Below are 13,068 nucleotides of genomic sequence, written 5' to 3' on the forward strand. Positions count from 1 at the left end.
CTTAGTCCATAATTTCTCAAAAAAAAATCTCTTAGAGAAATTCTCATTTGTTTATCACACCAAATAATCTAATATATACCTGTTCTCCAAAGACAAAGAAGTAATGTATCACACTGCTGGTCTCATTTTTTTTTTTTTTAGGTTGTAATCTTTCTTTTTTTCTTTAAATTGTACTTTGGAAGAAAGTTTACAGAACAAATTAGCTTCTCGATAAACAGTACACATACTGTTTTATGATACTGGTTAACAACCCCACCACATGTCAACATTCTACCTTCTCGACCTTGGGTTCCCTGTTACCAGCTTTTCTGTCCCCTCCTGCCTTCTAGTCCTTGCCCCTGGGCTAGCATGCCCCTTTAGTCTCATTTTGTTTCACGGGCCTGTCTAATCTTTGGCCGAAGGGTGAACCTCAGGAGTGATTTCATTACTGAGCTAAAAAGGTGTCCAGGGGCCATACTTTCGCAGTTTCTCCAGTCTCTGTCAGGCCAATAAGTCTGATTTTTTGTTTTGTGAGGTAGAATTTTGTTCTACATTTTTCTCCAGTTCTATCCGGGACCCTCTACTGTGATCCCTGTCAGAGCAGTCAGTGGTGGTAGCTGGACATCATCTATTTGTACTGGACTCAGACTGGTGGAGGTCGTGGTAGTTGTGGTCCGTTAGTCCCTTGGACTAATCTCTCCGTTGTGTCTTTAGTTGGTTTCATTCTCCCTTGCTCCCGAAGGGATGAGACCAGTAGAATATCTCAGACAGCCGCCCACAGGCTTTTGAGACCCCACGTGCTACTCCAAAAGTAGAATGTAGAATATTTTCTTTACAAACTATAACAATTGAGCTAGATGTTCCCCAAGATTATGGTCCTCACACTGCTAGTCTCATTTTTAACGACACTTGGGGTAAAAAAAAAAAAAAAATTTTTTTTGGAGGTACCTATAATTTATACTTAATCTGAGTATTAAAAGCAATTCAGAAAAGTAGAAAGCAAAAAAAAAAAAACAATTTTCATCTATGCTTTATATCCTAAAAAAACAAATGATCATTGAAGATCTATCATTCAAAAATTCTCAATCCATTGAGGACATCCCTTTATAGCATCCTGTAGAGAGCTGCTAAACATATAACTGAGTATATAGAATCTCTGCAACTGTAAGAAAATAATGGTTTTCAATCACTACAAAGGATGTTGTTGTTGTGGTTTATACCAAGAAACCCTGGTGGCACAGCAGTTAAGCGCTCGGCTGCTAACCAGAGGTCAGTGGTTCGAGCCCACCCAGGCACCTCACAGGAGAAAGATCTGACGATCTGCTCCCATAAAGATTATAGTCTAGAAAACCGTATGGGGCAGCTCTATTCTGTCACGTGGGGTCAGTATAAGCCAAAATTGACTCAATGGCACCTAACAACACACCAAGAAAGAAAACACAAGGGGAAAAAGAAAAAAAAAATCAAGCCCCATCTGGGACTCTAATCACAGTACCCTACTTCTGATTCTTCAGTTTAAGTAAACCTAAAGAATAGGCAATATTTAACAAACTTCCATTTAGAAAGCAGTAGTTATTTGGAGAAGGCAAACAAAATCTACAATTTGGAGAAGGCTGAAATGTATCCCCCAAAAAGAAAGGAAACCACTGAGAACATCAAAGTACAGTCTCTTTACCAAAGAATCAAACATCTACTAGGCCTTGCTGGGTGCAAACCACAGGCTGCAGCACTGTCACCCCCCAAGCAAAGGTGATCTCGCACCACGTGCTTATGCTTTGGTTGTCACAAAATTCTCAAACCAGTTCTGGCCTTCAAAGGTCCTTTATAATATATAAAATGTATTTATAATATATTTAACTTGCAGAGACAGCATACATTTTTCATGGTTCACAAAGGTTCTCAGATTTATGGAAATGATGTCTGCCTCTATAAGTACACAGGTCTTCAAGAACACTTTATTAAAAAGTTACTGTTTTGTAGGCTCCCTGGGTGGTATAAATGGACAAGTACTCGACTGATGAATCGCTTTACGTTTGAACCCACCTACAGGTCACTCCGGAAGGTCACAGCCTTGAAAACCCCATGGAGCAATTCTACTGTGCACACACAGAGTTGGTTATGAGTCGGAATCAACTCAACAGCAACTGGTCTGAGTTATTTTGTTTTTGTTTTTTATATTAAACAATGTCGTATCATCCTGAATGGATATGCAAGATGAAGGTATAACATTTCCCAAAGTGGTTTTCTCAAAACTGGTATTTCTCAAAAGACAGTCAACGGAAATAGGGTGCCATAGTCCCACAAATGAGAAAAACAGCAAGTTTTTTAATGTTAAGGAGATTTCCTTAATAGCAGGACTTCTCCGAGTCATTAATTGTGAAATCTCTCCTGATGGGATATGTGCAGCATTTCCCACATATATTTGACTACAGAGTTTTCAGGGTAGTAAACCTACTGACATTTATAAGGCAAAATGTTCCATATTAGACACTTTGAAAAAGGCTGATGTTCAATACTGCACAAAGTAGCTGACCATGATCCAAACAACCACATTACCACGATGCAGTTATAAAACTGCTTGCTATCAAGAGAAAGGGTAACAAATAAGGAGATCTATACCTAAAGGAGTTAATACATTCTGTTCCTTTCTCATTATCTACAACTAAATAGGCTTATTAAAAGCAATTTGTGGTAACTCCATAATGAGAGATTCTTCAGTGGTTAAGAAATTCATTCTTAGTGTTCAATATCTAAGTCTCAATCAAAAATAAATACTGATAGAGAGAGCTGGAAGCTGGCAAAATTGTCACGAAAGGAGAGACTGGAAGGGCTGACTCATTATGGGGAGAGCAAGTGGGAGAACGGAGCAAGGTGTATGTAAACTTATATGTGACAGTCTGATTTGATTTGTAAACGTTCACTTGAAGCTCAATAAAAGTTAATAAAAATAATAATAAATACCGATAGCATTGTAACCTACACATCACTAAATCTCTACAGCAGTGCTCTAACTTATCCAAAACCTCAACTGTGATTATTTTATGTCACATAAATACCATGAAATAAGAAACTGTACGTGTGAATACAAGTTTATTTTTAAGTTCTAATACTGATTATCTTTTGCAGTTCAAAACTTATCCCTGTTGGGGGGGGGGGGGCGGAATCTGCAACTTTTATGTGAAGTTCAGAATAGCGTACTCCTCAGTGAAATGGCTGTGCCAAGTTAATGAAAAAACAGCGAAGTCTCTTTAATCTCCCTTTCCTGGAAAAACATCAAACTGGGTGACTTTTAATCTGCTAATTATATCTCATATGAAATTCATGTCACTCCTCAGCAGTATAAGTAATTCAAACAAAATGATCTTAGCTAGCTTTACTGGCTTTTGTATCAAAAGTATCGCAATACGCTAAATTAAAAAGGAGGCTTTGCTGGTGTGCGGCCAGTTTTCAATCACTTGTTTCCTTGCATCTCATCTGAAAACTGGGTCTGCCTCCCTTTGAGCAAAGCCATAAGCCTTAATTCAGTGAATGGCTACAGTACATTTTCTGGAAAACCAAGCAGGCTAGTTGGTTTCATCTGTTACCATTGTTGAGAGAACCCGAAGCTCAACACTTTGGAAAAGAAGGTTAGCAGGAGCAATAAACCTCGGTCTGAAGGCCATTAAAAATACCTCTCTAGCTTCTGTTCAATCTTTTAGCCAACGTCAAATTTCCTGTTTCCAAGAAGCGCTAGGTTTACTTGTCCCCACCGTGTACTCCATTCTGCAGAGTCACCACACTAATTTGGGGTTGAAGATAAAAAGCAAGGATAAAGCCAAAAGATGAGAAAAACAAAGACAATGGTAAGAGAACAAGCAGCATGGGAAAGGAGGAAAGAAGTGTACACACACAAACCTGGACAGGAGACAAAGTGAAGGCAGACACAAGTAAGAAGGGGGTAAATCCAACTGACTAAACAGGGGTCAAGTGTTTACTATCTCACGTTTTCCTACCCCAAATTACCATCTAATCTTCTGGGTTCCCAAACTCCTTCCTTAACATGTAAAAAAGGTATGTATTTCATTTAAAGTTGATATCATCTCTCTCCCACAAACAGCAAATGCAATGCTCCTTACCTCCTGGTTTATAGACAACATCATCCTCAGTGATGTAGGATGTTATCTCGCCAGTGTCTGTTCTTTCATAACGAGATTTTTTTTTCGGTGGTTTCTTTTTGTTCTTCTTCGTGGACTCCTCCGTGGTGGCACTGTTGTTGTCATTGTCCTCGTCTTCACTGTGATCACTCTCAGCATAATTTTTTGCTCCTCCTTCCAAGGTACAGCTCCGGCGTGGCCTTGAATTCTCACTCTCTCTTGCTTTGTCTCTTTTATCTCTCTCTCGGTCCCGATCTCGGTCCCGGTCCTTCTCTTTGTCTTTGTCTTTGTCTTTGTCTTTGTCAGCTGTCATGATTCGCCACGTGCCTTCTTCTGTCCTCTCACGGCTAGGCCTCCGTGAAAGGTAGACAGTAAGCCTGGGCTTCAGTCTTCTGAATTTCTCACTCAATTCCAGGAAAAATCCAACCACTCCAATAACCCCAACGTTTCAACAACGCTATTTAGGAGAGAATAAAAGAGAGAAAATTTGATTTTTACCCTAACATTTTTTCATAATTCCTCCCTAAAATAATATTTTTATTAAATGAATCTCTCAATTACTCATGTTTTAGTTCTAAGAATTTTCTCACAGGAAAAATTTAGGACAAGTGTCATAAAATTTAAATATATAGTTTTTAGCCTCAGCTAGTAAGTGGTTTGGAGTTTTCTACCGTTATCGAGAATGAAAAATGTCTGAATGCTTAAGAGTAAACTGTATTTTCTGTATACCAATTGCTTTCTCCTTTTTAAAGAAAAACTACACCCTGATGGGGAACATACAATGGGTACATTTACACAAAAGGAACTTCTTCACAACCCACAATATTGACTTAAATGGGAAAGAACCTGTAGTAAAAACTACTTCCAACTGAAAAGGAAAAAAAAAAAACAAAAAACCATGGATGGCTTTGGAAACTGTCTCAGGAAGTAGCACCGCGCACGGCCTTCTGAAGACTCTCTCCAGCCACTTCTCCCGACTCCCAGAGCTCCTCTCAAGAGTGAACATAAGATTTGACTCAGTTGAAAGTAACAGCCTCCCAGCAAGATTCTTTGGCCTTCAATTATACTTTATGCATCTTCTAAGTCTACCGTTTTAGTTATTTCCCAGAAAAAATGGTTTCTCCAGAGACATATTATTTCTGCCTTAGCGTAACATAACACCTTCCAGAAACAACCTTCTATCTTAGTAAAGTCTAAGGTTTTTTTTTTTTTTTTTAAGAGTTTACAATGAGAAAAGGGAACCCCAAATTACAATCTAACATAGTTCTTATAACTATTTGGCTTTGTTTTTTTTTTTTTACAAGTCAGCTTTGGCACAGTCATAATAACCAATCATTTCTCTTTTGCAGTCTTCTGTTATCTTCCTCAATTATCTAATTCCATCATGCATCCAGCAGTCTTTGCTAAACACTTTCTGTGTCACATATTAGGAACCGAAGACACAAAGAGGGTAAGTTCATAGTCCTTGCCCTCAGTGCTCTGATGCAAAAATAGGAGGCAGGTGATCAATTTGAGAACCATCTGTTTCTCACTGAAGAGCAAAGATGTCACCTTGAAGACTAAGGTACGCCTGGCCCAAGGCATGGTATTTTCAATCACATCATATGCATGTGAAAGCTGGACAATGAATAAGGGAGACTGAAGAAGAATTGACGCCTTTGAATTGTGGTGTTGGAGAAGAATATTGAATATACCATGGGCTGCCAAAAGAATGAACAAATCTGTCTTGGAAGAAGTACAACCAGAATGCTCCTTAGAAGCAATGATGGCAAGACTGCATCTTACATACTTTGGACATGTTGTCAGGAGGGATCAGTCTCTGGAGAAGGACATCATGCTTGGCAAAGTACAGGGTCAGCGGAAAAGAGGAAGACCCTCAGCGAGGTGGATTGACACAGTGGCTGCAACAACAGGCTCAAGCATAACAACGATTGTGGGGATGGCTCAGGACCCGGCAGTGTTTTGTTCTGTTGTGCATAGGGTCGCTATGAGTTGGAACCGACTCGACAGCACCTAACAACAACAACTAACTGTTTCTCATGTTACTCAGGCCAGCTAGGACACAACACAAGGAAATAGACAACCAATTGATCCTCTTTATTTAGACAACAACAAAAAAATCAGCTGGCAATTATATTCCTCAGAAGCAAAGATGATTCTCTTCGATCATGCCAAAACCATAAAAATACTCTTAGGTCAAACCTGATACCAGAAAAAAGTTTCCCCGTAAGCACTCCAAACATGCTTAAACATTCAGGAAAATAAAAAATGTTAACAATCTTTGGAAGACAGACCAATGAAGGAGCAATAGTGCTGACAATCTATAAACAAAATTAGAGGGTTAAAAGCATGTAGCACAAACTTAGATTACTCCCTTCTTCAAAGGAAATATGCTTTCAGATAGGATTTCAATTTTCTAAACATATTTCAAGAAAAGGAAAAATTATCCTAGTGCCTATAAAAATTTTGCCTAGATGAATCATCTGCTAAATAGACAGTAAGTAATAAACTCCCAAGTCCCTGTAGGCCACTAGTGTCAGCAATTGAAAATACACAGAGACATATTACTTTCTCCACCGGGCTTAAGTTTAGAGCCTAAACAAGCAAATCACACAAGGGAAAAAAAATCCGCTAACACGGATGTTAAAACATGCCTCTCTGACACTGAAAACAGTGCAGTGGGTCTACTGGGGGTCTGAAAGGAACATGGAGCTTAGAGAGAAAACCTCCTCTAAGTCGATGTTTAGGACAAAAATACTTCCAGTTAGTTTAAGGGAAAAAAAGACATTCTCCCTACGGTTAACCAGATAACTGTCCCAGAAAATCACGTAAAAATATTATTTTAACATCCAAAGAGGAAAAACTAATTTTTTTTATATTCAACACTAAAAAAAATTATTCCCTATTAAATCATACAATGTGTTTCTATGTACAATGAAATATAGAGTTGAGTCTGCCAAGAGTGAGCAAGAAAGTAAGAAAAACCCAAGAAACAAAAGACATCCATAAAAAGAAATCCAGTGGTTAGATGTGACCAATTTTCAGATAATTAAGAATATTGGTGATCCAATGCAAAAGTCAATTCAATTACCATTTACGTTTGGCTCTAAAATACAGCTCGATGAGAAAATTTTTTTTGTCCTCTGTGTAAACCCAGTGCCGTCGAGTCGATTCCGACTCATATTTCCTCTGTGTATCATTCATAATTTTTCTGAGCCTCATTAGACAGTGACCGACATGTACCAATAACCTGGCATTTGAGAAAAGGGACCCAGAGACAAACCAGATGGCATGGAGAAAGGGAACTGTCACTTTAATTTCCTAGAGATGATCTACAAAGTAGACAATGCAACAACAGCAGCTTTACAGCAACACAGGGTATACAAAGCAGGTCCCTGCCGTTATCTCATTTCATTCCTTCTCTCAACAACTCTCAGAAGTGAGCCAGACAGGCATTGTCACCCCCACTTTACAGACTACAAAACTGAAGCTGAGAAGAGATCACCTGCACAATGCTATACAACCAATCGGTACGAGGCTGGGTTCTAAAGCAGTTCTTAAAAAAGCTAAATTCTATCTGACCTGATTATATTCCTTTTGCTACCTGGGCCACCAGGGCGGCCAGCTCTTCATAACCACCAGCTCTTCTTACACAGTGTGTATCCATGCTGGTAATTCTCACCACCCCCTCCCGCCAAAAAAAGACATTTTTCTCCAATTAGAAAGGTAAAAATAATTGAAAATGCACCAGTCAATCAATGCTTAACTCAGTAAAGCAGGAAACACAGTAAAAGATACTTTAACAAATAACAACAGAGAAAAAAAATTTTTTTAACTTAATAGCCAGAACACATTTCACATTCACAACAATCTACTAATTGAACAAAAGTCTCCCGAATGCCTAGTCACTGTTCTAAGCACCGGGAAAACAGCAGAGAATCACCGTGAAAATCTCTGCCCTCATGGAGCTTATGTTCTAGGGAGAAAGACCATAGAGAAAAAGATACTATGCATAGTACATGGCGTAGTGGTTAAGAGCTTGGCTGTTAACCAAAAGGTCGGCAGTTCAAATCCACCAGGCGCTCCCTGGAAACCCTATGGGGCAGTTCTACTCTGTCCTATAGGGTCGCTATGAATCAGAATCCACTCAATGGCAATGTGTTTGGTTTAGTTTGGAATGGGGGCAGGGGTGTGGGAGGATTGTGATTTTAAACAGAATGGTCAGGGAAGGCCTCACTGAGGTGGCATTCATCCTGAGTAAGAGTGCTAGAGAAGACGCCCAAGACAGATGAAGGGAGACCAGTCCAGCAGAGGGAACAGCAAGTGCAATGTCCAGAGGCGTGAGCAGCTGAGCCCACTCATGACACGGGAGACCAAAGGGTTGGAGCCACACAAGAAGAGAGAGAGGGTCAGAGATGAGTTCAGACAGGTAAAAGGATGGGGGAAGAGGGGCTGGGTTCTGTTGGGCCTTGTAGGCCACGATAAGGACTTTGGCTTTTACTCAAGTGACATGGGGAAACTCGAGTGACACTTAAGCCACTGGAGGGATCTGAGTAGCAGAGAAAAACATGACCTGAAGGGGTGCAGGGGCTACAGCAGAAAGACTGGTGAGGAGGCTTATGCAATAACCAAGGCAAGAGTTGAATGTAGCTGGGAGAGACTAGGATGGTAGCTGTAAAGAAAGTGAGAAGTCTTATTCTCTGTTTATTTTTAAGGTAACAGTCAAACAGAATATGTTGACAAACTGGGAGGTAAGGTATGAAAGAAAGAAGTCAAGAACGGCTCCATAGTTTCTGACCTGAGCAACTGCATGAATGAAGTTATCACTACCTGAGTTTTGGGGAAAGATCAGGAACTCAGGTATGAATATGTCAAGTTCAAGAAGCCTGTGAAAATCACATAGAGATTCTGAAAAGTCAGATCAAGGGAAAAGTCCAAGCTGCAGATACATATTTAGTTTTTGATTTTTTAAGCCATGAGACTGAATGAGATCACCAAGGAATTGGGTGAGAATAAATTTTTTAATAAATTTTTTTAAAACCCACAAAAACATTTATTACTCAAGCTCGGTGGAGAGAACAGGACTCATAACAAAACTTACATTCCTCTCACTAGTTTCCTGATTGATTCGCACCTCAACATTTTACCTTAACTGAGAAAACTAACTGGGGTCATCAGCAGAAAAAACAACAAGAAATTCAGTCACTGAGTTTTGTTTTAATCTAATCAGGGCCAAATACCTTCAACCAAGTCAATGTTACAGAACTAGTCCCCATTACTTAAGTTACTTCAATCTCTACATTTTACCGTTTCAAAATGAAGCCAACAACCATACACTAACACCTCACACTACCTATCAGAGTCAATTCGGATTAAAGGACTAGACTTTCAATCATGCTTTGGATCCAAACCTCATTTAAGAAATCCACATCCTGTCCCAAAACAGAACCACAAGGATACTGGACTGATGAGCCAAAATCCAGGTTCCTGACACTGCCATGTACTTATTGCTGTGGGCAAATCACTCTACCTCTCTGAGTCAGAGTTTTATCTCTGTAAAATGGAACAATACTTCACAAACCTGCTGTGAGAATTAAGTAGAGAACCTAAAACCAAATCTAGCGCCATCAAGTCAATTCAGACTCATAGCAAACCTACAGGACAGAGCAGAACTGTCCCATCGGGTTTCCAAGGTATTACATCTTTTAAGAAGTAGACTGCCACAAGTTTCCCCCTCGGAGCAGCTGGTGGGCTTGAAATGCCAACCTTACGGTTAGCAGTCAAGCACTTAACCACTGCACCACCAGGGTGCCTATGTGAGGTATAAAGGCAGCAAAAACATGGTCCCTACGCCTCAAGACCACCACTCATCTGGCAGTTTGTCTTATTGTGGTAGCTTATGTGTCATATCAATATGATGCTACACTACTGGTATTAAATACCAACAGCGTCACCCATAGTGGACAGGTTCAGCAGAAATTCCAGACTAAGACAAACAAGGAAGAAAATCCTGGTGATCTACTTCTGAAAATGAGCCAATGAAAACCCTATGGATCACAACAGAATACTGTCCCATATAGTGCTAGGAGACGAGCCCCCTAAATTGGAAGGCACTCAAAATACACAATGGCCACAGTAATGGCCTTGTGCATACCAACGATCATGAAGATGGCACAGGACTGGGCAACACTTCATTCTGCTGGATATGGGGTTGTCATGAGTCAGAGCCAACTTGACAGCAATTAAGAACAACAACAACCCCTCAAGAAACTTATTATCTATTTGGGGGGTGGGGAAGAAATTCATTCTAGTGCACAATTAAAAACTAAATGATGCAGAAATTACTGCAAATGAAATTTTTTAAATATCTCCTCTTAAAAAAAAAAAAAAAAAGATCATGTAAAACTGACTTACCCATGAAAACCTGCCCCTCCCTCCTGAGTTCTACTCATCTCAGTTGCTCAGGCCAGGCTCTATGTAGGACACTTGACTCTCACATCAAGTACAGTCCATGAAATTCAATTAATTCTTTCTTATTCAACCACAGCAAGAAATATTTACATCTGTCAAATGTCTAGCTACATACCAGGCTCTTCTGGTCTAGCAAACACATGCTAAATGCCTCTATAACTCAATCCAGTGCTCCAACTGAAATGTAACTTGACTATTTCAAGCCATCATCATCTCTCACACAGATTAATACAACTGCCTCCTAACTGATCTCTATAACTACAAATTTCTATTTGCTTTTTCCTTCCTTCCAATCCTTCGTCCAGTGCAGTTAGCCAACATATCTGACACACCACCACTTCTCTTTTTTTCTGTAACAATTTTACTGAGATAAAATTCATATAGCATACAAATTGCCCATTTAAAGTATACAATTCAATGCCCACAATTTTTCTTCATGTCTCTTCACACAGAGACCTTCATGTCCTGGCTGCCCCTTTACCTCTCCAGCCTCATCTCTCCCCTACTGCTCTCACCTCTGCCCCTCCTGTGTGCTCCAGACACCTCAAGGTGCTTCTGTCCCTGGAGCCTACCTGCTCTGAATATTCTTCCTCCCCATTACCTTCAGACGGACAATGGAATAAAACACTGCCCAGCCCTGTGCTACCCCACGATCGGTTCTAGATCAGACCATTGTGCCCCACGGTGTTTTCATTGGCTGATTTTTGGAAGTAGATCACCAGGTCTTTCTCCCTAGTCCATCTAAGTCTGGAAGCTCCAGTGAGCTCTCTTCAGCATCACAGAAATATGTGAGCCTCCAATGACAGATGGGTGGTAGCTGCACGTGAGGGGCACTGGCTGGGAATTAAACCAGGATCTCCCTTATGGAAGGCAAGAATTCTACCTCTGAACCACCATGCCCCCATTAGTTCAAGCTTCTAGTATGAATTTCTGGACCATTTCAATAGGTTTCTTGATTGGCTTCTTCAAATTCACTCCTTTGAACCTCTACAATCCTTTTCTACTGTAGCCAGGATGGTCCTTTTAAAAGGCAAGCATGATTATGTCAATACCCAACCTTAAGATACTTCAGTGAGTTCCCACTTTCGTTAGATAAAAACCCAAATCCTTAAAAAGTTCTACAAAGTCCTTACCTAGGCATATCTTACACTACTCTCCTGTATCCTAAGCCCAATGACACTAGCCTTCCCTCAGTTCCTTGAACACACAATTCTTTCTCCCCAGAGCCCTTTTGCTCACAGTCCTCCTCTAGTCTAAGATGTTCTTCTATTCTGACCTAGGTATCTCCCCTTCTTTGTTCAGGTCACAGTTCAGCAGCCTTTCCTGTCTACTATGACTAGGTCAAATCCCCTTCATAGCACCTTCCACAACTGTAAATTTACATTTAGTTGTGTAATGTGATTGTCGTCTCCCACCACCTCCAAGCTAGAAGTTCTGTGAGGGCACCGATCCTTGACTAGTTTTGCCGTCTGTTGTACTTCCAGATCCAAATTCACTGCCTGACACATAAAAAAAAAAAAAAAAATTTTTTTTTTTTATAAAGATGATTAATTATTTCTTTTCCCTTCGCTTCCTCTCACACATAAACTGGATCAATCAAGAGGACATTATGGTGAGACTTTTATTTGGGAAAGAAAATATTTCATGAATAAATAAATGAAGTGGTACTTGAGCTGGCTCACCAACCATGAAAAGGATAGGGAGAAGCAAAGAGAAGGAGAAAGACATTCTAGGTGGGAGGAACTTCATTAAAAAGAGCATTCAGTTAAATAGCCTGCCTTGATGACAGCTACAGGGAAAAAAAAGCTGTAGGAAATAAGTTTCAGCAGATAGGATGGAACGGATAATGGAAGCTCTTAAAATAATAAAGCAGCTAACACTCAACACTTAGTATGGGCTAAGCATTTCATTCTGTTGTATACAGGGTCACTCTGAGTTGGAAGTGACTCAGCAGCACCTAACAACAACAATAAACATTTTACACAGGTTAATGCATTTAATCTTCACTACAACACAGATGACTTTATAATTTATTGTTCAAACTGTGACAAATCTGAGAGTGAAAGGAGGCACAAAAAATTATACAGGAAAAACTTATGTAAACCAGATCATATGGTCATTCTAGCTATAGCCCTCCTAGTTCAATAGGTACTACAGGTTATGCACATATTACTTTATGCAAATAAAAGCAGAGAGGCTAAGCAAGTTGACCAAGGTCACACACCTATGTGTTAGCCCTAGGATTGAACAGAACTGAACCCAGGCAGCTGAATCCAGAGCCAACACTCTTAACCATAAAGCTATTCTGCCTTAAATGAAACCAAAAAAAAAAAACCCCATTGCCATTGACTCGATTCCAACTCACAGCGGCCCTAAGAACAGAGCAGAACTGCCCCGTACGGTTTCCAGGGCTGTAATCTTTACAGTTGCAGGCTGCTGCATCTTCTTCTCACACAGTGGCTGGAGTTCAAACTGCTAACCTTTC

General features: G+C 40.0%; 1 protein-coding gene across 5 annotated transcripts in view; it reads right to left on the reverse strand.

Moving 5' to 3' along the window:
- The window catches only part of RERE (arginine-glutamic acid dipeptide repeats), a 483,116-nt gene that overhangs the window by 311,053 nt on the left and 158,995 nt on the right, over positions 1-13,068 (reverse strand). For all 5 annotated transcript variants that reach the window (XM_049877801.1, XM_049877800.1, XM_049877799.1 and 2 more), the window contains exon 2: positions 4,095-4,569. In XM_049877801.1, coding sequence (XP_049733758.1) covers positions 4,095-4,425 — 331 coding nt within the window. In that variant the 5' untranslated portion in view covers positions 4,426-4,569. The remainder of the gene's footprint in view (positions 1-4,094; positions 4,570-13,068) is intronic.

This window comes from Elephas maximus, chromosome 3 (genome assembly GCF_024166365.1).
Source record: "Elephas maximus indicus isolate mEleMax1 chromosome 3, mEleMax1 primary haplotype, whole genome shotgun sequence".
In the NCBI taxonomy this organism is placed as follows: Eukaryota; Metazoa; Chordata; class Mammalia; order Proboscidea; family Elephantidae; genus Elephas; species Elephas maximus.